Source organism: Pseudoliparis swirei, chromosome 24, assembly GCF_029220125.1.
Source record: "Pseudoliparis swirei isolate HS2019 ecotype Mariana Trench chromosome 24, NWPU_hadal_v1, whole genome shotgun sequence".
Classification (NCBI taxonomy): Eukaryota; Metazoa; Chordata; class Actinopteri; order Perciformes; family Liparidae; genus Pseudoliparis; species Pseudoliparis swirei.
Genome location: NC_079411.1, coordinates 6502165 through 6529743, shown reverse-complemented (window position 1 = coordinate 6529743; position 27579 = coordinate 6502165). Strand labels below are relative to the sequence as shown.

The following is a 27579-nucleotide window of genomic DNA, read 5'->3' as shown; positions in this document are numbered from 1 at the left end:
ACTGCCCGAGGGCCAAGGGGTCCCAAACGCTCAGGATTTACTGGGTGTCCATATTACTGATAATTTAATCTTCAAGATTTGGAGAATACAGATCACAAATCTTGGTCTTCAACGATCAATTTATAAAAGTATATCTTTGAAATAGCCAACATTTGGTCTATAGTAGTTACAAATCAACCAGCCATACCATTAATATACTGTTGACACAATAAGGAATTATTATTCTGTTGTAAAACATAAAGTTTTTACACTTTAAGTCCACTTTGTTGAAAATACGTGTGTACTTTTGATGCAGGACTTTAGCAAGTAGAGTAATTCTTATTCATCTAAATACTTTTTACACATTTACATTTTGATCTTTGCACAAAAGAAAAAAAGAATCCCATTTAAAATATTTTATTGATAAACATACATACACTTGCTATAAAAGACAATGAATTGAGCTTTTCCTTGAGTGATGAAGACGCTGAGATCAGATAGAAGCAACGACACACAAAGGACGGAGACATTCAGCTCAGACTCTGGGGAGGCAACACTTGTGATAGAGGCAGACGAGGAGAGATTATAGGACATTGTGAAACTGTCATTATACGAGGGAATAATTAACCGGGGAAGCAGCAAACCACTTTGCGTCATTGGTTTAGCTCATGGGAGGAGGTGGAAGAGAACAGGTGATAAGGAGATCCATTTCAAATGTTTTTTGCTGGTATGGAACTGTGCTTCAAGTTAAATCACACATTGCTTACATATCTATACATGCATGATTTCATTCATACACACACACACACACAGGTCCGTGTGGGTGTGAAATTCGTCCTCCGCACACACTGGGCCTGGCATTCGTTACATAAGGCACTGATTCGGATGCAGTCAGTCGATGAGAATAAACAATGGCTAAAACATCCTAAAGGGAAAATATTTAAAAATCCAAAGAACAACAAGTATATAATTAATAACATGCATTCTCATTCCTGTAAAACTAATTGTAAAGAAAGAAAGCGTGTGTGAGTTAGCCAGATTACCATAACAAAGCAACAATATCATGATGAGGATGTACAACATACGAGAGGAAAGTTAAAGTTCAGCTGTTAACATCATATGTACGTCAAACTCACACTACTGCATCTGAGCAATACTCACAATAACTTATATATGTTCTTCTTTCATGCAAAACTGTAAACACAAAACCCCAAAAGAATGAGATGGTATGACGATGAGTAAGGCATTATAATGGTCAAGCTACTTCAGGTTAGCCAACCCGAACTGGTCACGTGATCAGTGCAGAAGCGTTGGTTAATGGATCAAGACTTTGAGGCTGATGTCCGGCGGTTCAGCTTTTAGCGTAACACGTTAAGCTTGTGACAGAACTGAGCTTTATTCGAGCATCTTAACTGTGTGGGTGTGCAAAGATCTAAATACACTGATTTGCTGATTACATCCATGCTACACATATTAAAATGTTAAAGTGTATACACATGTACAGTTATTAAACACACACATACTATACTGTATGTGCATGAGATGATGGTCACTCAGTCCGCATATTAGTCCAGTTTTTCCGCTCTCAGTAGAATCCATAAAGCTGTTTGTGCATTTCAGGAAAAGAAGTTCTTCTCCATCCAAATTACTGACGAGGAGAAGGAAGGGGGGGAGGGGGGGGGGGTTCCGGTTCAACTGCAGGTCATCATAGTGTGGTGGGCTGACCTCTGCCTGCATACAAACACATGGAATGGTGTTAAAGTCTGTTCTCATAACTTATATTAGGGTTGTTCAATAACTATTTGTTGGTCAGTCTCTGTTTGTTTGATTGTATTCTTGTTGGAGCCACTTCCTTCGACCCTTGAAATAAGGACCTTGTTGAGATGATGTTGTCAGCTTGGCCTCCAACGCCATTTTATGAAGGTGTTGTGTATTTATTGATAGATGAGAGAAGGGGTTAGGCATGTTACTATGAGGGCTAAGGTCGGTGGTACAAGGAGTACTGGTACATTCTACTTTGGAAAAAGTGTCAATACTATTCTGTGAAAATACTCAGTACTATATTCAGAGTTGTACAAGAGAACATAAGTAATTCAGCTAAATGTAATTATCTATGATGATAATGATAATGGGGGGGGCGCTCATGTCTATATGTGTGTGTGTGTCGCTCTCTGTTTATGTATGTTGTCTCACCCCGAGATGCAATATAGCACTCATGACAGCTCAGCAGTCCATTACGAATTCGTACATCAGTCCCAGCAGTGGCGTCCCCCAGCTGCCCTTTGCACGCTCCACACTGGGGAAGAGACATACGATTGATTATCAACATAACACACGGAAAGGATTGTTTTAGACAGGTTATCAAACGGTTAAATATGTCTCACAAACACTAAGGATGAGAATTATGACGGATGACGGCATCTTTTGTATGTTTTCCAATTACCCCGGAGGTAACTGTGTTGAACACATGCTTCGGTAAACTACATCTTCAAAACCTTCATAGAGAAATCAAGTACTGCTTACTTTTATAAAGTATAACATTTTCTAAATAGCGTTCGGGTGTGTCCTAGAATAATACAGTACCTTAAAACACTGTATGTGGAAAAACAGTCCCAGTGTATCGATGATCATGGCAGCTCCTTTTTCCAGTGGTTGAGAACAACCAGAACACAGTCTCTTCCCACTAACACTTCTACACACACACACACACACACACACACACACACACACACACACACAAAGATAAAGAGGGAAATGGACCTTAAAACACCGTTACTTCTTAAACAACAATGCCTAACTTCTTTCCAACATGTTTGCAGTCGTGTTCATGTGTGTTTGTATCATTACCTGCTGTGTGAGGGAGGCTGAGGTGACAAAGCAGACGGCTGCTGTTTGTTTGTTACAGCGCCATGTGATTCAGACCTGTGGTGAATATATATATATACATATATATATATATAAATATAGACAGTATTTGCACATCCCAAACATCTGCAACATGTTTGTAACACGTGCCTGGAGAATCATACACGAGTAAAGACTGAATTTTAATAAGAAATAACACATTATTCCTGATACAAATAGAAAGTTGAATTCACAATCAATTAAAACGCCCCCTTGCTTAATCAAATACACTCGGCTACAGCCTTTCTTGGTATAAATCAGCATTAGTCCACATTTGGTAAATGTAGCTGTTGTAATGCACATTGCTGTCAGTTCAGCTTGCAGTAATGACTCTCATGCTGACGCAACATTAGCGTAACATTGTGGCTAATGGTTAAATAGTTAAGAATTTTTTATTATCTCATAATTGTCACTCGTATCCACAGAGGCCGCTATTTAGAGTTACATAAGCTTTTCGCTTTGACTCACTGTTACATCATACGTTACTTTAAATGCTACAGAATTAGCTGAAATCCGCCTCCATAGAAAATGCCGCTTCACACCCACTTAATCAGCCCTCGAAAGCAGAACATCGCGTGCTCACTTTAAATGTGGTATAAGAAAGGTCACGACAACTCAACTTCACATGCACTCAGGACCCACGCAGAAATATGAGAGAATCCTAAATTCCCGATTGCATACCTTTGAGCAATATGTGCCTGGTTCAGCTGAGGGTTGCGGTCCAGAGAGGCCGTCTTCCACAGTTCTTGTTTCATTAGAGGCTCACCATCACATGCAGAATCTGCAAATACGCACATAAAAGAACAGAAACTGTGAGGATTGAATGTTTGAGCTGAGATTGAATGAGCCGTGCAAACACAAATGTAGACAGCTGCTGCAGAACAGCGTGTATCTTTGCTTGATCTCACCCTGGAGAAAGTGCAGCTTGGACACATGCTGACCCTCGTTCCCCGTGGAGGTGCTTTGGCCGTTTTGCTGCGGAGCGACGTTTCCCCGCTCTGTCTGGTTGTGTTCTGGCGCTGACGAAGTCGTCCCCATCTGGCCCGACTGCTGGTTTACGAAACCCGTTTGATTTAAGGGCTGTACCGTCTCCTCTAGGATCCTTCTCTCCTGGAAGTTGTCGAAACAACCAAAAAGACACAACTCCGTAAAACACACACACACACACGCAGCGAGTGATGCTTTTGACTCAGCGTGTGCGTCTGCGTGGGATTGTACCTCTTCATTGTGTTTTCTCCCCTCCTCCTGCACTTCTAGTTGTGCTTTCTCCCACTCCTTCTTCAGCTTCTCCTGTTCTCTCTGGTATTGCTCCTGGAGATAAACATTGTGCATGTCAAATACTGAATGCACAAAACACACACATATGACACGCACACACACATATTTATATATATATTTATACACATCAAATATACCCTGTGCCTTCCGCTTTCTGCTAAAACATTCACGGTGCCATGCACATTAACGCCGCTCCCCCTTTGTACCTGTAGGAGGCGCTCCTGCTCCTGTTGCCAACTTTCCAGGCGTTTACGTTCCTCATTGGGGTCCCAGACCCAGTGATTAACACGTTTAGCCAAGTTCAACATGGGGGTCTCAATCTACCCAGACCCGACAGACAACCACACACACACACACATGTATACGGACCAGAAGGACAGAAAGAGAGGAAAGGTGAGAGGACAAGTCTGACGACAGCGACTACAGGAGACGAAGGGACGGGACAGGGTCCAATTTAAGAATGAGGGAGAAACAGAAAAAGAAACACACAAGCTGGGGCTGCTGAGAGATACTCACAGTTACACTGCTCTCCTCAAGTCCCTCTGTGGCAGAGACAACACATATATATCAAAAATAAGACCTTAATGGCTAAGTATGTGTACAAATACAATAAATCGGACTCTGGGTTTTAGTTATTTCTAATGTACTTACACACAGAGCAATTTAAATAAATATAGTAATACATAAATCTGAAAATAATGACAACCAAACTGAATACAAATATATATAAACTGTAGAGACAAATGATACAGAAAGTCTGCAGCAGGAATGATTCTATATCGAATACTATAATTTGCAGTTTTACCTGTGACAGTGGGAGAGGATTCTTGCATTCTGTTTGGCGGTGAAGCTGGCGGAGCCTTTTTTCCCTCCACTGGACTCTCGGAAAACCCAGAAGTGCCGTTGACCTGAAAGTCAAATTATTCAACCAAATGAATCAAAGATTAACTGGATAGTGGATCTATAATTAATTTGTCTCTATTCATAAATATTTCTCAAAAATTAATGCACCGTTTACCAGTTTTTACCAGTTTAACGTCCAAAATACACCAGAGCTTTTTTTCTTCAGGCAGCCGCTGGCTTCAGTTCATGTAAATACAATATTTAAATCAACCTGAAGAGACTCTAAACTTTACATGAGACATCCGTCAATGTGAACAGCGTGAGCGCGATTAAGGTCAGGCTCATGTTTCTCCACTGTGAGTTGCAACTTCTACTTACTCTTTTTAGGACAACAGACTGAACAGATAAAGCCTGACCCGCAACAAAATATTCTTTATGTTCTTAAATTTGGAGTTTTACACTAAGGAAGGTAAAAAGCCCAACTGGCCTTGGGTCTGTGAAATCGACATCTATGGCTGTGTGAAACACTGAATTTGTACTGATTGTTTTTAAATGTCTTTCCAATTTTTTATGTCTGAATTGTATCCATTGTTTTCAAGATTCAAGATTCAAGATGTTTTTTCACACATTACACACACACACACAGTGAAAAAAAAGAAAAGAGCACAATGCTCAGCAGGAATGGCAACAAGTACACACACTATTTAAAAAAAAAAACAACACAATATTTACAGTAAGTGTGTGTGTGTGTGTGTGTGTGTGTGCCTAAGAGGGCAGGTGTGGTGTGGGGTGTGGGGGGGGGTGGTGGTCGGGTTCACAGTCCTGATGGTCCTGAGAAGAGAAAGAAACTCTCTCTCTCTTCTCTCTGTTCTTGCACGCGTGACGGCGCTGCGCCTGCCCTGAGCAGCAAACGAAACAGTCTTGGTTTGGGGTGGTGAGGAGATCTCCTGATCTCTCTGCTCTCACCTCTGCTCCTGGTACAAGTCCTGCAGGGTGGTGAAGTTCAATAGTGCGTTCAGAACGCACCACCACTCTCTCTGCAGCTTCCTGTCCTGAGCGGAGCAGTTGCCAAACCAGTGTCAGGACTACAGCTCCCAGAGAGGACTGAAGGAGGATTTGGGAAACTTTAACTTTCCTCATTTGGTAGAGTAGAGGCCTGGCCTTGCCTTTCTACCCAGAGTTGTGAGTGTGTGTGTTTGTTGACTGTGATGTGGTGATGTGGACTCCCAGGGGCACGCTCCCCACCTCCCCACAGTCTCCAGTCCTCCACAGTGTGAGTTAAGCCTTTCTCCTTGTGTGTCCTCCTAAAGTCCACAAATCAGATCCTAGTTTGGTTTTTGGTGTGTGATGATGTTGCTGTCCTGGCACCAGCCAGAGTGACAGATCAGCAACTCCTCCTCAGGTAGCCTTCTTGTGTTGTGGAGATCAGGCCCACCACACTGTGTCATCCGCAAACTGGAGCTGGAACTGGCACACAGTCTGTGTGTACAGGAGGGAGGAGGTACAGGAGGGGCTAACCTGGGGGGATGGTGTTCAGGGTGAGGGGTTTTGGGGTTTGTCTGCCACCTGCCACCCTGCCCACCCCTAGGACCCAGTCAGGATCAAGCCAGGATCCAGGGGGGTGCCAAGTCCAGCTCAATCAGCTTGCCCGGCCTGGAGAGGGACTGGGTGTTTGAAAGCTGATGAAAAGAAAATGCACACATGATCTCAGCCCCCCTGGCTGTCCAGATGAGAGAGTGGTGTGTGTGTGCAGTGGAGACAGCATCATCCCGTGGATCTGTTTGGGGATAAGCAAAACTGCAGCGGTCCAGCAGAGATGCAGTCCTGATCAGCCTCTCAGCATTCATGACCACCGAGGTGAGGGGGCCTGCCGGTTCAGTCATTCATACATGCTGGAGAAGCATTCTTGGGCACAGGGACAATAGTGGATCTCTTGAAGCAGAGTCTAATTTCCCCGTGGGCACATTAAAGACTTGCTTCAAAGACCAGTCAGCCGCTGAACGGAAGCCTTTTCATGCAAAGAGAAACCAAGTTCACAACATATTATTTTAACAGCACCCATGTCTGCTTTCAGTTTGTCCCCTGGGTTTCATTTTCCACCAACACAGCTCATGAATGGTACACATCATGTCTCAGGTGTCACGGCTTTCCATGAACACTTGAATGCACCAGGATGGAAATGTCCATGACAACAATTCACACTTTCTTTTCTCCAATGCAGCGATAACACAACTTTCATGGAGAGTAAATGTGATAAATCACCTCTCACGAGCTAATGTCACATTTCTACAAGTTTATCTTCATATTATTGAAAAGAAACGAAAAGCATGTCTGTCTGAATGGTTAGAAGAATACATTTCACTCAAAAACATCATCTAAAAATCTTGTATCCTTTTGAAAGTTGTTACGCCCGGCCTAGGAGAGCCTGAGCGTGACATTAATACGGGTCTCCCCACCTCATGAATAGGTAATGTGAAGCGTGCATTATAAATATCAAATGGAAAACCCAGAAGAAACCAAGGCTTTCTATTTCTGTTATCAAGTCACTCGTGATATTACCTGTGCATTGCTTTGGCTGTCCGGCTGATGTGGCTCCACGTGTGTGAGCTCTGTCACAATGGTTGTCGTGATGATACAGTTTCGTCCTCCAATCAGGGAGCTGATGGCAGAGCCTAAAGACGAGCTCGATCTTTCCGTCTGAGGAGACGGCGTCTCCTCCACCGTCTCCTGGTAGGCCGAAATCTGCTCGGGGGGAACATCTTTCTCTGTCTGCTCTAATGGAACGTTCTTCACCGTCTTCTCTGAGGGAACGTCCTTCATTGTCTTCTCTGAGGGAACGTCCTTCCCTGTCTTCTCAGAGGGAACATCTTTCTCCATCATCTTTGACGGATTGTCTTTGACCTCCGGGGGTGAGTGACAAGCAGAGGTAGGCGAAGTGGAAACAGATAAATCCACCTTCACCTCTCCGTTCACTCGCACCAACCCGTCCATCTGAGTGGAACAAACGCATAGAAGGTAGGATTAGAGGGATAGTCTATCTTTCTTGTTTAGTGAGAATAAAACAAAATCATGGAGGCCATTTGTACAACTGCAGACATGTTGATGCTATAGCAGGCATGTTGCGCCTTTACTAACTCAGTGGAGGTTTAAGGGATCCGTTGCAGCTCTTGTTGAAAACATCATCAACAATCACTTATTCTTCTTTTCTTCTTCTTAACAAATACATGTATTTATTTATCTTGAATGCTAAATTCGCCAACATTAGAAAATTAACAATGCAAACCAACACTGACAACATAATTATAAATAAATATAAAACCAGAGATAAATGTAAAAACAGCATCCATGTCAACCAGTAAGAAGTAAAAATGTGAAGATATCCTAAAGATAATAACAAACACCTCCTTCCATGGAAGCATGAGGTCGCGCATTGAGGTGGAACCGTGAGCGTCAGGTGATGCCGACTGCTGCGGCTGACTGATATTAACCCCTCACTCACCTTGACGGGTTTGTGTCCAGACTGTGCGCTCCTGGGCTGGCAGTAGGGCTTGGCTGCCAGCAGGGGGACGGGTCTGGGGGCTACGGATGGAGGTGAGGGGAGTGCGTGTCCAGGCCGTGTGCTGTGAGGCGGCACATGTGCAGCCTCACTGTGTTTGGGTTGAGGCTTTGCGTCTCCTGCAATCGGTTGTTTTGGTCGCGTGGTTGGAGTCGGTTTGGATCGAGGTTCATTCACTTCGAGAGACTGAGGTGGCACATTTTCAGAGTTTGTGACCGGGCCGAGGGGGCCGCCAGCTGCCGGGGAGCTGGAGGAGACTGACGTCTCTTGTTGAGCGGTTACATCAGTCTTCATCTCTCCCGGTTCTGCGTGGCTCTGGTCTTTTATAACCGGCGGTTCCAGTTTGTTCGGCGGTTGTGACGATTCATTGGTAGGTGATGTCGTTTTGTGCTCTCTGTCCGCCGGATGAAGGTCCTGCTTGGGATTTGCAGGGTATCTGGGCAGCTTGAGACTGTCCAGTGTCGCGTCACTGATGGTGAAGCGAAGAGCGTAGCGCTGTAAAACCACGGAGGCCTCCTCCGGAGTTGCAGCATTCCTGTAGGCGTCACACAACTCGGACTCTCTGCGCTCCCTAGACAGAGAAGTAGAGAATGAAAGGTATTTGGTATCTTCTAGGTCATGTTTATGACATTGTATGTTATATTGCTGCATATCAAGGTTCAAAACATTAAATCGTCTTTCTCATGTTAAGGGCCACATACACCACGACAAAGGGCCACAGTATCATCCTTACTTCTCCTCCAGGATCTCTTTGTAGGTCTTTATGCTTTTCCTCTTGTTGCTGCCACTTCCCTCCTCCTTCATCCTTTTCTCCATCCTCTTCCTCTCTTCCTCTTTCTTGATCAGTTCCTGTGACGTGCTGCGACGACGATTCTTCCATCGAGCCAACTCCTGTGCCGGGTTCACCGGGTTTAAATATGTGCAGAGTTAAGTCAAGTTATCGCTGGAGTTTCAATAAGATGCAGATCATGTTTTCCCTTCTACGATCCAAACTTAAATGTCATAAGTCTCTTACGCTTTGCCAGTGGTCGTCATCATCCTGAAAGTTGTTGGACTGTTCGTGCCTCCGCTCATATCGTGATTGGCTCAGTGGTGGTAAGTGTTCCACCTCCTCCTCATTAAGAATGTCACTCATGCTCACGCTCCTAGAGAGGAAAAAATATCCTGAATAATTACTGAATCACTTGATAAAACATGTTAACTTTGTCCAATCTGAGTCTGGAAAACAGAAATTATTCATTTATAATACATTTCTTGTTTACGTTAATCACTTCAGTGAATATAAGACAACATGTCAAACATTTAAACTGTAATCTAAACAAATAATAGACCATAATAATAATAAAAAACAGGGAACAAACTAAACCTGCCCCCCTTTTAAAAATGAATAGATGACGTAAACAAAGATGCTCTGACAGTAATTATAACTTATTTCTAGAAATAATAACAACACAAAGCAAGACATAACAGACACAACTCAGACACAACCATGAACAGTCCACTACGCACACATATTACATTGTCATTGTTATTGTTCAGTATATAGTGGATTTATCACACCTCAACAGTAACAACAACATTTGATTGTTTCCATAAACTAATCACAAAGGAATAGAACAAGCAAACAAAATGTATTCTGGCAAGACAAAGACATTCATAGATTATTGTAACAGAGTATAAACCTTTTTTTAAATTAGAACAAGCAACATATTTGTAAAACGTAACTACATTAACAGTAAAAAATGCAAATAAAAGGCCGGATGTTAGTGATGAGTCGTGATGGGACAATCCACAGCAAAGAGCACACTGTTAGTGTTTCGTATATTTAGATATTATCGGACTGAACTCTTGAAAGTCAAATGTGAACTGTGTGTATAAATCGTCGCCATGCAGAAACTCATCCAGGTTCGTGCCAAAAGACTTACTCAGTGTCCTCAGACATAAACGCAACTCGCCGACTCATCCTAAAACAACAACAGAACACAGTGAATGAGAGGAAAGAGTAGATGAGGCAGGGGGCCGCAGCATTCATGTCAAGGTCTCACTTCAGAGCTAAATCTGAGATGGGGGCGCGATGAAGACACAAGAAGAGCATCTCACATGATGGGAGGTAGATCATCGTCATCCAGCCAGAAGGGCTTCCTTCGTGGCTCCCTGTTCACGTCCTTCTCTCTCTCCTCCACCGTTTCCTCAACTCTTTCCTCCACACCCTGGTTTCCCAGCTCCGCCTCCACTTTACAGGCCCGGGCCGCCGCCGGACGGAGGGGTGGAGGGGTGAGCGACGGGGAGGAGAGGGGCTCGGTCACGCCCGTGACAGAGCTTTGAGGGGTTGCCACGCCTCCCTCCTGCTTTCCACCCTCGGCCTGCCGCTCCCTCGGCCCTGCACACTTAGGGAGGGTTGGAGCTTTGGAGAGCAGAGCCTGAGGTTCTGCTACCATGGCAACGACGCTGTTAAATCCAGTGACAGGGCCAAGATTACCAGGAAGTACAGCTCAACGGATAAATCAAGGCCGCACCGCAGACAACAGGAGACTGCAGCTGAGCTGGACGTTTTCACGACGCTGCACTTTCTAACACACAGCCGGGACGAGCTTACAGAGCATGTGGTGTTCTGCCCCCAGCACAAAACAATGACGGACAGGAGAAGTGTGTTTGCGCTGCTCAAAACTTTAACTGAAACATGTAAAGTATAACATTCTGTATGAGAAAGCGACATCTCTCTGGTTAATTATCCGTAAATCTTACTGTTCATTGGAACTACATTTTAATTAAATCTTTCTGCCTAGATACGACGACAGGTATGCACACAAACGTTTGTTTTATGTTTTAGTTGTTTTTTCATTTCCTATTTTAAATAGAAATATAATAGCTGATGACTCAACAAAATGACCAAAGTCATGCCAAACAAAGCAAAGGTTAAACCTCAACAGCAAAAAAAAAAGGCCAGGTCAGTTCAAATCAAGCACAACCTTCGCCAAGCCACACGAGAACCAGAAGTCCAAGAATCCGACCACAACAGCCAATCTAAGTCAACCGGTCTTTTCATATACAAATAATACAAATTAAACGGGCGTCCAGCCGCACGCACTCAGACATGCTGGCATTGAATCAAAACAACAACACAGTGAAGCCAGGATCAACTATAACTCGTCCACAGAGACGTAGAGTGTTAGTGCTGCAGGCCATTTTACTTGTAAACATAATCTTTCTTTGCCAGTAAAATAGGCGTTGTTAGTTGCAGTCGTTGGCCTACAGCACAATGTCTTCATCATCCAACATTCAAACCCAGTGAAATACCTTTCAGTCGCCAGCTTCTCTGTGAGTTTAAGTCTGTTGCGCAGCGGCTTCATTGCCGACACCGGGGCAACGTTATATTTAACTGATCCGGGGACCGGCAGGAACCGGTTGATGGGCTTATTGGTTCTGGCCGCATCCGTTTTTTGGAACGATCTGGTCCTCCGAGCCATCATGTCGTCCTTCTCCAGGTCAGGCTCAGGCTCATTCTCATCATATTCATCCCCGTCGTCATCTTCATATTCAAACTGGCTGTGAGACGTTGCTCGGATTGCAGTCGTGTCTGGGTGAAGTTGAGGCGTTTCCATGGGAACCCTGGGTGGGTGTTGCTCCGCTCTGACACTATGAGAGAAACTCCTAGAATTGAAATAACTAAACATCAAGCTGGAGAATCTCTTCGAGGATGCAAGTCACTCCGAGCGTGTTAGCGCCTTCTCAAACTGTTAGACACACAAATCTCAGCCCACCTGGCGTTCAGTTCCTTGCTCCTGGCCGCCTGCACGTCCCTCTTGTTCCTCGGAGCAGCGTCAGTGGCGACCTCGCCTTGTGTGCAGCGCTTGGTGCTGGGCAGAGGCAGGAAACGGTTGTAGGTCACTGGAGCCGTGCTTTGTTTATGGAAAACTCCTGTCCTCCTAGCCATCATATCATCTTTCTGAGGATCCGGAATCTTGTCCTCTTCCTCGTCATCATCATCCTCCTCCTCCCCCCCATCTGTCCTCCGTTCATAGTGAGCCAGGCGCGTGTCCATCTCAGCAGGAGGAGAGGGGCTTTCAGGGGAGCAGAGTGGGAGGACAGCTGAAGGAGGTGTGGTTTGATTGAGGTCAGCTCCGTCTACCTGGCTGTGAGAGCACCATATAAAGCTCAAACTGCAGCTCCAGTGACGGATACTTTAGTCTTAAAATCCAGGCATGAAAACTACAAGCAAATCAACACAATGCGCAGAGGTGCATTCAAACTACCTTATTTACTCATTCAAATAGACTTGAAATGTAAAAAAAGACAGTGTCAAGCAGCAGTTCAATTAAACCATTACATTAGTAATGGAACAGAAAGGGAGCGATATATATTCCTCAATGCAGTCCACACTAATGCAATAGACTTTGGATTCAAGCCGTTGTCAAGTTGTCTTGTATTTGGCCTCGTCCATACCTGCGTTCCCGCTCTGAAAGCTGGGAGCCCAGGCCAATGGTAGGCATGGCTACAGTTGCCTTGGAAAGGAGTCGTCTTAGCAACTCCTTCTCCTCCCCTTCACTTGACATGACTGTGTCTACTGGCTGCTCGATCTCAGTCACGCCCCCAAAGGTCACAACTTTGCTCTGACTTCGTCCAGCCTTTGCTGGTCCGCTGAAAGGATCCCCAACATTTGTCTCCAGACAAGCTTGACACACAGGGGACGACGGGCAAGCCTCACTGCAGATACAGTCTCACAAATGAAGACAGGCACACACCAACAGCCAGAAAAAGAGCAGTGGGAAATAAAGAGGGTGGAAAATCATGAGCAACCAGAGACAAGAGGATCAGACTGTGAGGACAATGGAAGTACATTGTGGAAATGATGAATCAGACAGGAAGCGTGAAATAGACAGAAGAGGACAATTAATGGGATTGTGTAGTTAGATCCCGAGTTACACACATACGTACATTCACAACAAGCACACACACAACGCTTTTTTATCTGCTCTAGGTAGCTACATATTCATGGTAACTGCAGCTCCTCTGGGAACACAAAAAAACTCTTTATCCTATATAATGACATCAGCGCAGAGAGAAAAACAAAGCAGAAGCGCACACACACACACACACACACACACACACACACACAGCCCAATTCCCTGCTCAGTTTCAATGCCCGCCATAGACGACTGAAGAGGCCTGAAGTGCACAATAGTGAGGAGAATAAAAAAGTAGATAAGAACATGGGGAGCAAAAGAGAAAAGAAGAGCGGGGAAACTAAACCTAAGGGGAAGTGTAGGTGCTTACAAGAGGATAAAAGTAAAACTAAAGACAAACAGCGCTGCAACTGATGAAATAATAACAAGTTCATGATGGAGGTATCTTTTGAGGTCTTTTAAATATCCTACTAAAGTGGCTCTCCAAAGTAAACTTTATATACTTTGAAGTCTGTACGGCTAATAAACATCTATTCACATTATGGATTCATTTGATTACTGAATGAATCCATCATGTTGTAAAACAAATAGCAAACTCTCACACTTAAGAAATTACACCCAAAGATTATTGGTCCTTTTTGCGTAATAAAAGTAATTTTAAGGTTAACATTTTAGGGAATGCCCTTATCTTCTCTCTCATATAGAGTTAGGTGAGACAACAAATGACATGTCAATTTAATATTATTTCAACTATGTTTATTTGTGCTCTTTTGTGCACTAAAAATAAAATTCTAAATATTGTTATAACGTCTATTTTGATTCTGAAAGGTAACTGTTTGGCGTTTATTGTCAAAAAGTTAGAATGAATCTAAATGTAACTGAAACAAATCCAGAGATGCAAAATGTAAAGTCAAAATAAAGTAAAACGGTGTTATCTTTATATTTTACGGGAATGTCTTTTATGGCATCCTTTAACAAAATAAGCAACTGTGGTGATATTTGATTTTAAAATAGCTGACAGACAGCGTGAAGACACTTTTAGATAATGTGTCGATTAATTTAACTGGAATGCCATTCAAAATAAGGTACACAATTCCCCATGTATACAAAATATCTGGGTAGTTACTTCATATAAAGAGTCTCTGCAGAATAAACACCCTCTTCTGCCTGCAATGATCTGCTTCAGACTGGACCTAAGACTAGAAGCACACACACTGCACATTCTCTCAGTCAGTATGAAACCACACACTTGGCATACAGCAGCATTTAAGTGTGCCGTGCTGCATGTGTGCTGAAACAGAGAGAGAGTGTTGGGCACCTGGGTTCAGTCATCTTGAGTCTTTTCCACTTCTGCATATCTGCCTGGCTCATGGAGGCAGAAACCAAGCTCACTGGTCCGTCCCTTTGTGGGAGGGGCTTACTCTGAGCCCGCCTACGAGCCAAGTCATCCTTCTGCTTATTAGGGGTCGCCGTAACCTTCCCCTCTTCTTCCTCCCCATCCTCCCCATCCTCGTGGCGAGGGGCGGAGTTGAGGAACGGGTTGTCTCTGCGTGTCATGATGTCGGGGACTGCTTCTTTCTCACTGTCCATTCACAGAGCCGGTACAACGGCATCACGCGGCACACATGTGACATCAAAGTGAAGCAAGCGCACGTCAAACCACAAGGGGCCACAACACCCAAAGAAGAAGAGAAAAAATGTACGAGAATGAGAGAGAATTTGTGTCAGTAAGTTTTGGGAGAAAATGGAAGAAAAAGGGGCAGCACACACACAAACAGCCACCGGCTAACCTGATCTCCTTCTCCTGCAGGCTCTGCTGCGAGGCTCGTCGAATGCCTTCCCAGCGCTCTCGGTCTTTGCTGCTACAGACAGGTTGCGGGACAAACTGATGCACCCTGGGAGCAACGGGGCCGCGAGGGGCTCGCCGGGATGCCAGGTCGTCTTTACGAACATCCGGAACTTTCCGCGCATCTGCCTCCTCTTCCACATCGGAGGAGGAGTCCCACGCAGATTTCTGAGAGCTCAAAAAGTCGTTGTCGCAGCGGAGGATGATGTTTGGGGACGGTGACCTCACTTCCTGTTCCTCCAGTGTGGGAGGGCTGGGGTTGGAGGCGGGATTGGGGCAAGGTAAAGTCAGATTATCAAAGATCCATCGTTCGTAGCAACGTAGCAACGTGCGGAGTTCGCATTCGGCATGCGTGCACACATATTGCAATATGGCCCCTTTCATAGACTGTGTATAAGAAGTGCCGTTACATCAAAAAATACCACACCAACTTTGAAGTAATTCAATGCCATTGAAACCTCGATTGCGATATTAATGACCGGCGGTCGTTAAACACAGAAATGTGGCGAGCAGTTAGTCAGATCTGCAAACACACTCGTTAAGAAGCCAGATTGCTTCAACCAGATAGCTTCACAAACCAAAAGTCGAACCTCAGCACGAGAGTGAATGGATCACCAGGTGAAAGGAACCCACAAACACAATGACCATCATTGTGATCCGTTAGTGAACACGACCAAAAACTGTCAGACCACAGCGGGAGCGGCTCTCATGCCCCTTCTCTCTGACCTGCTGAAGCGAACGGCAGCGGGCAGATCTTTGATTCCCGTCTTCTCCAACTTCTGCAGCGTCTTCTGCTCCAACACTTCCTGAGTCACCTTCTCCTCTTCCTGTTTTACCTCCTCCCCATTATCCTCAGGCGCCCAAGTGACACTCTTGGGAGTTTTGTGATGAAGTCCGGTTCTCTTGCACTGCTCTGAAGGGGCTTGAGGGTGACTGGGGGAACGATGTGTAACGGCAGGGAAAGATTAGGGATGAGGATGTTTGTCTTGTGTGATTTACCTTTTCCTTCAGCTCAATGATTGGATTTGTCCACTGCAGCACTAACATGGGTTTAAAATGCATCGTTTGCGACCAAGTTATTCAAAGCCCTGATCTGTTGGTACCTGCGCTGCTCTCCTTCCTCCGTGTGTGGTTTTCGCCGAGGAGTCGGGATGTAGGAGCTGTTGTTGGTTCGGTTGGGAAGAAACTGATTGAAGGGAATGGAGACCCGTGATTCACTGCTGGCAGTCCGTCTGGCCAGCATGTCATCCTTCCGCACATCTGGCCTCCTGCTGGGAGCATCGGCCTCCGAGTCGCTGCCTCGCCCTGGGCAAAGAGCAATGGAGCATAGTAGAGAAGTAAAGAGAGTGAAGAAGGTTAGAAAGTATGTCAGGAGTTATTTTAATTGGTTCTTGCATAATAAACTCTGCAAAGGATATTTAAGATTCAAGATTGTTAGCACCATTTTCTTCATAGTATCTCCAACGCGACCGAGTTGTTCCATGTCAGTAAGGGCCAAAGAACGTTGAAATGAGACATTAAATAATTATCTTACATTTCTAGACAATTGTAATCATTTTGGACGTTTACAGTAACACCACATGGTGAAATCAGCTCTGTATGGGGCAGCCCTTCAACCACTAGATTGACAATAGAGTTTAAGTCTCTTAACCTTTTACTGTCCAACAATGTTGTCTTATTAGGAGAATAATCACTCTGGAAATGTAAGGACATTTCCTATGTATTACAACCACTGTCCTATTTCATAGTTTTGGGCATCATTTCCATCTTTAATAATACCAAGTTATCCCTAGATCATGAATGTGGCAGCTTTGCTGACTTTTTTTAAATAAAAGGCAAGAAACCAGAGCATTCAGAGAGATTTTAAACAAGCTCCAAGGTTAAGCTTAGTTCGAGATTGAAGGATTATAATCAACATATCAACGTATTTACCTCAAAATAAAGTAGCTTGGATATTTGGCTAAACTGTCGGCTTGTTACAACGTGTCGGATTTGTCCCCAAATCTCAGCAACTACTTTTGGTAAGTACAGTGTTAATATAATCAATATAAATACTGAGCAAAACTACAAACACTGAATATAACTAAGTTATATTAAACCAAAATAATTATTTAAATGTGGATGCAACACTAGTATATGGCCAGTCAGTGAACACCATTGATAATTTCTTCTCTTACTGTCTGTCACAAGGTTATTGGGAATAAATTGTGTGCAAACACACAGAAATACAGAATAAGACAAAACCGTATCTTTCTTTCTTGTTGGTTAATAAATATAACTTTATAAGTCAGCGCACTTTCTCTGTGGCGTCCTGGCAATGTGGATGAATAAGTTCATTCTCAGCTCTGGAATAGTGTTGTTCTTGTCACCCTGCTGCCCACATATTATACTGTCAGCATAAAAGACACAAACAGGATGCGTTATGATACTCCCATCAAACACACACACACACACACACACAGAGACAGATGGACAGACAGACTGACAGGCAGGATGTTGACCTCAGCCAGGTCCGAATCTCTCGTGATTGCTACTCAGACCAACCGCAAACACACACACACACACACACACACACACACACACACACACACACACACACACACACACACACACACACACACACACACACACACACACACACACACACACACACACACACACACACACACACACACACACACACACACACACACACACACAGTGTCTGAGACGTTCAGCTGTTGTCCACAGCCTGCCTGACTGGGCATAACATAGGCCTACAAAGGTTAAAACCCCAACATGTTAGGGAACAGCAGTCAGACTATTTATGGCTTTAAAGGACGAGTTCATTGGCGTTCTTTACATACGATGAGAAGATTGGGCTAGCTTAGCTTAGCATAGTGACTGGAAGCACAGGCAAACAGCTAGCCTGGCTCTCTCTGATGTTTCCGAATGTTTTGTTTTTCCTACTTGGGGAACATTTATCAGAACCAACCATCACCGTTGCCTCGATTCGCCACATCAGGAGAAGGGCTGTGCTGTGAGCGAGAGCCAAAGGAGTCCAAACTGTCGGAAAACAAAAGGAAACTGATTGTAAAAGAGTTTCTAAAATGTAGCCAGCGCGTCCACATATGTGGGTACATGTGTGCGTCTTGACAGACGTCTCTCACCTGTCTAGGGAGTCGTCGCGAGTGTGTCGTGGTGGAGACAGAGAATCGCTCCTCTCGGAGTCCCAGCAGTCGTAGCCGCTGTCCCTAACGCTGCGCATCTGGGAACTGTCCTCACTCTCCTACGAAACACACACAAAAACATGCGTCAGGAAAAGTAGGAAACATGCATGAAGAAGCTCACCTAGGGGACAACACGTGGTTTGCTAAATTGATTGGAAAGGAGCGGAGGAAACAAAAGAGAAAGCCAGGTGCTCTTGTTTGAATAGACCAATTGATCAAATAGATAAAACGTGCCGGGCCACGCTTCTTTCTTAACTCTTACATCCTGTTTGTCCTTTCTGTCTCTCCCTGAAATAGGAGTAGCTGTGGTGTAACAAAAACAAAAATGTGTTTGTGTCCTGTCTCTCCTGACCCCCAACAAAGACAGGAAACTAACAAATCCCCCCCCCCCCCCCCTGCTATCTGTCTCCCGGTCTCTGCCTCTCCTCCCCCGTCCTCGCTCTGTGCTCTTCACTGTGTTCACTCACCACCTTCATTTGAGCAAGAAGCCCTTCAAACTCCTTGAGGTTGAGAGTAGGGCCACTGTAGGAGGCGCAGCCGCCGGCAGCCTTGCCGAGCCAGAACACAGTGTTCAGCACCTGAGAGACACAGGTTCGATTTATAAAGGCCAATACATTAGCATAGAAGATAAAGGAAGTGTAATGAAAGGACAACAATTACGCACATTTTTTATTTTGCGGTTGCAGTCCCTGATGAGAGAGAGAGAGAGAGAGAGAGGGGTGTGTTACTGTCGTGAGAACTTTAACAACATGTAAATAAACAGGCCTAAAATAACACACTATTTACTTGAGGTTAGCTCGAGTGGAAGTGTCTTGCAAGTCCCCGGGGTCAAACAGCTGGGAGCCCTTCAGGCCAAACTCCTCGCAGCCCCGCAGGAAGACGGACAGGTTGTCCTGCGAGACAGACAACAGGGGAGCCCAGACAGTCAGTTTGTCACTTTGATGAAGTGGCTGGTTTACGGGGATGAATATCACACTGGAGGGTGTCTTCTTACCAGCCCAGCGATGGGGGTGGGCAGTCTGTTGATCTTCTTGACCAGCCCCGGTTTGATTGCACTCAGCAGCCTGCGTGGAGCAGGGGAGAAGCAGAGATTTATTGAGTCTTAGAGGAGGTTATGTATGTTGTTGCGACTTTAGACATCAAAAACTGAGTGGAGGTGATGTCAGAGGCTTACTCGCATAACAGGATGCCGTTCTCCAATCCACTGCGGAAGTCCTTGTCCCCAAAGCTCTTCCCCGTAACAGCCTGGAGGACGGGAAGAGACAGATGTAAAGGAGCTGGACTGGAACTATGGCTGCAACTAAAACTAAGCATTACTTTTAGATGACAGATTCACCTGTTGGTTATTTTCTGATTAAATCAATAATGTTTCAAACACATTTTATTATTTGATATATTACTAAATTTGAGGAAACGTGAATCATTATTGACAAGTGATAAATCCTTTCAGTCCTTTATCCCACATAAATGCCAAATATTCTCTGGTTGCAGCTGCTCGTCCGCTCTGTTTGGTAACATTGTAAATTGAGAATGTTGTGTTTTGGATTCCTGCTCCTTGTGATGCTGCTTCCTGACATGTGTGAGTTGAAAGGAGGAGAGAAGTAAAAACAACAATAATCAACAGATTAATAGGTATTATCTGCAGCCCTAATGCGATCGCTATAACCAACAGATACGCATCAAGTGTAAAGGGTGATTGAGGTCTGTTGAAATGGGCCCCACTGTGTCCCTGACAGAGGAACCTGCTGCTGACCGCTTCACCCATCCCCCAACATTTCTTGCTTCAGTAGAAACCAAATTAGAGTGACGCCGAGCCACTGACACACTGCTCGGTGGCCTCATTCCATTTCCCCTGATTTAGATGCACACAGTTGTAGCCCGAGCCAACGACGACCTCAGTCCTCCGACTTGGACTCAAATTCCATCCTGCATCAGAGGAGGAGAGGAGGAGGAGGAGGAGGAAGCTAACATTGACATACGACCGCAACACCAACCCACACACATGAAACTGCTTTCTTGAGCGGTTGCGTAACCAGCAGCCGAATGTGAATGGAAGAAAAGACAGATTTGACTCTTTGGATTTCTAATCCAGATAAGCATGGATTATAGTTAGTACCCAAACGGTGAACTGCAGGCACACACTCTCTCCGTCTCTACTGCTCATGTGTAGTATACTGTATGCTTCAATACATCCACCCCCCCAAAAAAACTACACTTACTCTGAGCCAATATGTCAAAATGTGTCTGCAACTGACAACAAATCATAATCTGAGGTTAGTTTGATGGCACAATGCTTGAGTCTATTTGCTTATTTGCTTTATCAGTCTTTGTCTGCTCTTTATTTCCAGTAATATTTATGATTAATTACCATTTATCTATGTAAAGTTCGGATGCACGTGTATCACATGCATGAGAGGTACACACACACAGTGCATCTGCAGCTATGAAAATAGCCTATTGTTTCATAGTTATATAAGTGATGACCAGATGTTTCCCATTGTCATCACTCTCTCACACACACAACCACACACACACACACACACACACAAACAGACATATGTCATGTTTCAAGGTTTGACTCCAGGTTTTTGAAACATTTACAGCATGGTCATGCATAATTGATGGTTAAAGGAGAGAACTGTATTGAGGGGGAGCAGTACAAATGTGTTTGTGTTTCGTGTCGTGTGTGTGTGTGTGTGGGATGCCGGACACAGACAGCGGAGGAGGCTAACGAGCGGTTATGTGAAAAACGCTGACACTGAAGAACTGTAATTAGACACTGTGACAGATGTGAGCATAAATGTTTTTGGATGAAAAAAGTCTAAAAGGTTTAGGCAGAGGACAAAAGAGTGTGTGTTACTGTCAAAAAGAGAGCCATTGATTGTATGTGCGTTAAGTGACCATCCACGACCGCTACAAAGACAGAGCCAAAGGCCTTGGGGGTATTTCAACGCCCGCAGCGGTAATCCGACCCTCCCTCGCCTGCTCTCGGTCCCCATGATGGACTGATCTGGGTGAATGGCAGCAGCAGCAGCTACCGTTTAAACCCCGAGCTCACACTGTGTGTGGGGGCTGAGGAGAAGCAGAAGTAGGCTAAAGTACCCTTTCCTTCATTTTCATTTGTTCACTGTCGGTGATGATAATAATATGGGGCCATGCTGCTGCAGTTGACACAGTTGTAGTTTATGTCTGGGACAGGCGGGTCTTCTGAGTTGACCCTACGTTTATGTGTTACCATAGCCATTAGAGTCACAGAGATAAGCATCTATTTAAAGATAAATAGATGACGACGAATACAGCACAATAGTTTCAGTTCTTAAGATATTTCACAGACTCTTATAACACTTTGGATAAAACATAGTATGCCACCTTCCTGATGAAAAGAAAAGATCTCCCATATGTTTCTGAAGTTGGGACTGATTTCTTCTTTGCTTGGCTCAGTAATGTTGATGCTACATTGAACCCTGAACTGTCCTCGTGCTTCCAGTAAAGCCAGTTGATGGAGACGTTGAGGGTCAGAGCCCCAGTGTGATGCTCAGACCGCTGAGAGAGGCGTGTGTTTTCATTCACGGTGTTACACAAGCATTAGTCTTTCCATAATGTTATCACATGCTGTCGGCACTAATGGACTAAAGTGACATGCAGAGAAGCGGAGAAGACACTAAAGAGGGGGACAAACTGAAAGATAAAGACAGAGATTTAAAGTCATAATCCAGATCGAGAATGAGTTTAATCTGGATCAGAGTAATTAACCAGAGTGACTCGGCACTAGAAAATATCTCTTCAGCTGACGACACTTGATAATTGTTCAATCGGAGGAGCAAAAACAAGTATATGTACTCCAAGCACACGTACAACATATCTTTATCATATGTAGTACAGTAAGTATCATTTAATGTGTCACTGTACATAGCTTCAAATATGTTGAATAAGTATGAATATATTTCTGTTAGTTCTTTTTATTTGATGTGATCTTTACCTCAGAGATTGTGTGCAATTTAAGTGAATGTAAGCACCAAAAAAACAAATTGAGTACATGATTTCACTCTGTGTTCATTGCATCCTAAATACAGTCCAGTTTATTGCACTACTTCATTTACTCACAGCTCAAAGTTGGAACAACACAAACTAATGCTGCTTGAAAATTCGGTACAATGCACATATTTCAGAGCCCGTCAATCATGTATCATGATACAGCATATTATAACAAACTCTTCTCTATTGGGTCGTATTCTAATGCTTTACGAAACATCTTTAGATCTCTGATCTTCACAAAAAACAACCATGAGACGTGAAAGATGTCGTCTCTGCCGACAGCAACAGTCTGTGTCGTCATCATTGTTTCCGATTCTTTCATACAGTATTTGATGCATGGAAAATCCCATGAATCCCCACTCTCACACTCACAGCTGGCTGTCTGCGACCATTGGAGTTGATCTGCCTCAGACAGACCGCTGTGACACACGTCCAACTCTTGCTGTGTACACTCAAGTTAACTTTGTGTTTCTCTAAGCCTGTGTTTTAAACTGCTCAACGTCCCATCCAACAGGTGTAGAGCACATTCGATGGTGTGCATCAGCTCTCGCCCCGCCTTGTCTCGTTGAGATAGAAAGGCCTCGTCTGTGCCAGTCTTATTTCCTGCTGGGGTCATGTGGTGATATATAGCCTCCTGCTCCACTGCCCCCCTAGAAACAGTGACACCTGAGAGCCTGCCCATGTTATGTTCCCATAGAGATCAGTGTCACCCAATCGGGGCGTGTCTGAGGAGTGTGTGAGCAGTATCGTGCACAGCTGATTGGCATGTGTGTGTGTGTACGCTTTGCATACTGCAGGCTGAAAATGCTGCATGGAGTCTAGTGTGGCCGTGAATCATCCCCACCTGTGAGAGTGCAAAAATACAACACTAGAAATAGAGTCAGCCTGACTGGACTGAAAATATCTGGAGAATTAGGAGGCAGGAAGACGACAAAGCAAGAGGGACGGCGAGCAAAGACACTGCAGGAGAGATTAAGACTTAGAGGCCTAGACTACGCTGGTTGTGTTCACTACTGATGTTACACAGCAGCTTTTAAGTACAGACCGAAACAAGTATCAAAACATCGCAATAATTGTAAGTTGAAGCCATTTTTGTAGTTCCAAAAAAACAAACAATCATTGTGCTTGAATGCCTGGATGTATTAAGGTCAACTGCACTGATTGATTTAGAAATAAGTTTGAGTTATCCTTAGGTGCAAAAGTAGATTTGAGTTTATTGTTTTTCAGATAAATTAGGCTCAATGCCCCAATGATCCCCCAAAAATTTAATTTAAATGTCTGGTTAGATTCTTTGTCTTGTTCCCTTATTCTATGATCTTATATCGCTCCATCGAAATCATGCCTTTGCTAATTTAAGACTTTTTATGTGTGGCTGCTTGGACACAACACACTGCTTTTTTTAACTTTAAAGGTTATAGGAAGGTGCTCTATTTCTTTCAGATGTGTGAGAATTACTAAAAGCCTTGCTGATAACATAATCCTTCAAACTGGAATACAGAGGCACAATGTTGTCATCCTCTCTTGTGATTGAGGGCACACGCACGACTTGTGAGAATAAGAGACATCTAACCTCAACATCATTCATTGAAGGTTGATTGATATATATCTAAAGCCACATAAATAGGTCATTACTCTACAGATGGAGAAAAAAATCAGAAATGCTGATAACTTTGATTTCTGTGCATTGTATTTGGGACACTGGCAGATCTAAATTGAGTGGACTAAAATGATGATCTCTCTGTTTCTCTCTCTAATTAAAAAAGGAAAGAAGGTGAAAGACGTGAACTATTTTGGCAGCAGATATAGATAAAAAAAAAAAACCAAACCACCCTTTCTTGTGGATGCTCATGTGTACTGGTTGGGTTCAGTTCAGCACTTCTTTGTTTAACTTTTTGTTATGTTAAATTAGGCCTAAGAGGGAAAAAACTTTAAATTTTTTCCTTTCCTGTCCCCTTAATCATTTAACAATGTATTTGTCAACACCTTGCGTCCTTACCCCAGGTTGAAACCTGCTGTTATAAACAGTATAGCATCTTTACAACTGGATGGATGCATGTTTAATCTTGAATTAGATTTTTAGTCTCATTACTATGGATGATTCAGAGTAATTAACATATCTGTTTAAATAATCAATCTGAAATCTGTTTTGTTGGTTTGTTTGGTTTTGCTTGTCTAAACCTGTCTGTCCATGCAAACTACTTAACGATGCAAATAAGCCTTTTATCATCCTTTTTGTTTCACCACAACAATTCAAATTGGATGTCAGGACTGGGTGTTTGTTTACAGTCTTGCATTTGCTTTTAGATGTGTCTATTATCTATCCATCTACTTCTTCTCTATCTACCACAGCCTGTGGGAGTCCTGTGAAAACACAGCCATGAAGTGAAGTTAAAGCCAACACTTTCACATCAAGCCTTTATTAATTGTTTTATCTGGGATTCTGGTTGTCATGGGGCGGATATAAAATAGGTCACAACGCAGGGACGAAATCGTGATTCACAACTCAGGCTTAAAGAGAGAGGCGTTTTTTTATCCGAGCAGATGATGATGGAAAGCGATGCAGCGAAACCACACAATGATAATCTCATCCGAGTCGACCAGCGGCTGCTCGGGCCTCGTGCGGGACCGCTGGCCCGGTTTCATTACCATGGAAACCGGAATCCCCTCACGCGCAAAGAAGGGGGCGTCTCGCCTTCTCGCAAGTACAACAATCATCATGGATAATAAACATACGTCACATAAAAGCTACTTTGAGAGTGTTACATGTATGTTTAATTTTTTTTTTTGTATCCTGGTCAGTGTTTAACACCCCCCTCAGCCCCCGTGCTCCTGTGTGTGCTAATTAACACCACGAGCCACACATGTGTTAACACTTTTGACACGTTTGTCCTCGCGCCGCAGAGCCGTTGTCCCTCGCGGTAACCGGACAGGTGACGATATGCAGCGGTACTGTGGGGCACATAGGGGACATACGTATTTGTATCCCCCAGTATGGTGCATTTAGGTGCCCCCCCTGGTCCCCCTGAGCGGTCACTTCACTTACCTCTATCCATTTCTGCGCCTCCAAACAGGCCGGTTCGGGATGGTTCGGCCCTGGCTCGTCCCTCGGCGAAGCATTCGGGACATCTCGACCTGGAGCGGGGCTGGCCATCTCCGGGCAGGCCGTTTACCGAGAACTAGTATGCGTGCGTATGTGCGTGTGTGTGTGTCTGTCGGACGGCGATGGACGGGGATACGTAATAAGACGTGTTGGTGGTTCTCCCCCTCCTTGCAGTTTGTTATCCTCCTCCTCCTCCTCCTCGCTGTATGTACCGTCAACCTCCACGCGCACCAGTCAGTGCGTTGCGTCGCTCTCTCGTGCTCCCCGCAAGTCCTGCTCGAACGCGGGTGTAGAAAGAGGAAATGTAAAAATTAAAAAAAAGCTGCAAGCTTCTCGCGACCCCGTCACTGCAACACGAGCCACGAGCTAAAAATAATGACTGGTGTACGCAGTCGGTCTGCGCGAGGCTGCCGGCGCGCATTTTGTTCGACGTGAACGCGCAGGCAGGAATCTAAGCGGGGGAGGTCGAGAGGGGAGAAAGATAGGAGAGAGAGAGAGAGCGAGAAGGATGGGGGAGCTGTGAGGTCCGTTTGAGTCCGTGGAAGTAAGTGCACAGAGGCCACAAAGAAATGCCCATATCCATCGAAAAGTCTGAATTATATTATGTTTCAAAATTGTCTTTGTTCAGTTAATTCTCCTGAGGGCTGATGATTAACACACGAACAGCAGGCTTCTACCCTGGGGCCCTCAGGCCATGAAGGGCCGTTGTTAATTTAGTAAATTAGATTAGTTAAGGAATATGCACTACCATATTACAGATAGTGTTTTTAAGAGCTACTGTATCAAAATGTAGTGTTGAGACCTTAATTCAGCTGATGGGCACTTCAGGCAACACAATATCCATTTACTCATTACTAATGAAGAAATCAAGTGTTGACCCTTCAGTAGCTGTATTTATAATAGTCTATAGATTTCTACAAAGTGCACTGTCCTCTGTGCAGTCAGAGTGAAAGACCCAAACACGATAGCATCAACTCTATACTGTATTTAACATGACCAAATAATGGTTTGACAGTCAGTGCTGTTGATAATAAATGCATATAGTTGTCTGTTGTCTCAATAGAGTTTGACCTTTAGTATGATGTAAATGTATTTGTAAACCTCACCTAAATGGAGAAATATAGACGCAACGAAAGGGTAATGGACCCGTATGTCCTTCCTCAAACATATTGGCCAGTCAGTCTGTATGGATAAGGATTTTGGGAAACATGAAAAACAGTTTCCATAACCGCTTTGTCGCAATCAAAACAGTCCTGTCACTTAGTGTATCCTCTGCTGCACGTCACACTGCCTGCTATTTTGCGACAGGTCTCGTCTGTATCCACCGTGAGGACTGACCACACAATCTAAAATTGGCCAACTCCAGTCCACCACCAAAACTGTCCAGGATGAGCCCCAAACTGAGAGCCACAGGACAACCTCATCATCTCACGTGACAGACGAATGGCTGGGTAGTCGGCAAAAATGCAGACTGGTGTTTGCGGGGGAAGTCAAGTGAGGGCTATAGATTAGACGGTTTTAAAAGCATGAGCGAGAAAGTCTAATTGTTGCTTTATTGATTTCTCACAGCTGCTTCACCAACAAAGTATTTAGAAGGTGCAGAAAGGTAAACAATTAGTGCACCACCTAGACATACAGTACCATCACCCTGCACAACAACGAGCTGCACTTCATTTTAATAGTCTTTCCCATAGGAGTTTCAGGATTTTATTTTATTTGACCATTTGTGGATGAACTGATAATCCAGACATATTTCAAATTGTATTCATTTCTGAACGCATAAGGACTGTAATCCACCAATAAACACTTTTAAATTCAAACTTCTTAAAGAAAACATTAGTTTTCCAAACAACGGCCACCCAAGACCATTACTCAAAAGGTTGTGTGTATTCTCTGAACAATGGTTAAATTATTCCTACGGACAC

At 44.1% G+C, this 27579-nt stretch overlaps 1 protein-coding gene across 11 annotated transcripts; it reads right to left on the bottom strand.

Moving 5' to 3' along the window:
• Positions 1-380: 380 nt before the first annotated feature.
• Positions 381-26058, bottom strand: LOC130189905 (LIM and calponin homology domains-containing protein 1-like). 11 transcript variants are annotated; one of them, XM_056408902.1, is made up of 31 exons: positions 25598-26058; positions 19694-19764; positions 19514-19583; positions 19306-19412; positions 19184-19208; positions 18987-19097; positions 18460-18578; positions 18291-18355; positions 16414-16615; positions 16037-16243; positions 15255-15563; positions 14783-15046; positions 13004-13264; positions 12322-12693; positions 11858-12211; positions 10661-11008; positions 10486-10524; positions 9576-9705; positions 9294-9451; positions 8504-9131; positions 7564-7995; positions 4967-5069; positions 4678-4703; positions 4368-4481; positions 4102-4194; positions 3792-3993; positions 3565-3664; positions 2827-2901; positions 2563-2671; positions 2173-2275; positions 381-1710 (listed from the first exon to the last, which is right to left on the bottom strand). In XM_056408902.1, exons 1-31 carry the CDS (start codon positions 25703-25705, stop codon positions 1685-1687), a joined length of 5331 nt encoding a protein of 1776 aa, XP_056264877.1. In that variant the 5' UTR covers positions 25706-26058; the 3' UTR covers positions 381-1684. The 11 variants fall into 11 exon arrangements, with proteins under 11 accessions (XP_056264877.1, XP_056264876.1, XP_056264878.1 ...); XM_056408901.1 differs by having other exon boundaries at positions 18285-18355; positions 25598-26057; XM_056408903.1 differs by having other exon boundaries at positions 11858-12196; positions 18285-18355; positions 25598-26057.
• Positions 26059-27579: the final 1521 nt, after the last annotated feature.

Bases quoted from the DNA above. Each gene is read 5' to 3' on its own strand.
- LOC130189905 (XM_056408901.1), bottom strand. From the start codon at position 25,705: ATGGCCAGCCCCGCTCCAGGTCGAGATGTCCCGAATGCTTCGCCGAGG. The intron at 3,994-4,101 runs GTACAATCCCAC...GACAACTTCCAG, and splicing joins GGAGAAAACACAATGAAGAG to GAGAGAAGGATCCTAGAGGA. The intron at 2,276-2,562 runs GTACTGTATTAT...TCTCTTCCCCAG, and splicing joins TCCACATACAGTGTTTTAAG to TGTGGAGCGTGCAAAGGGCA.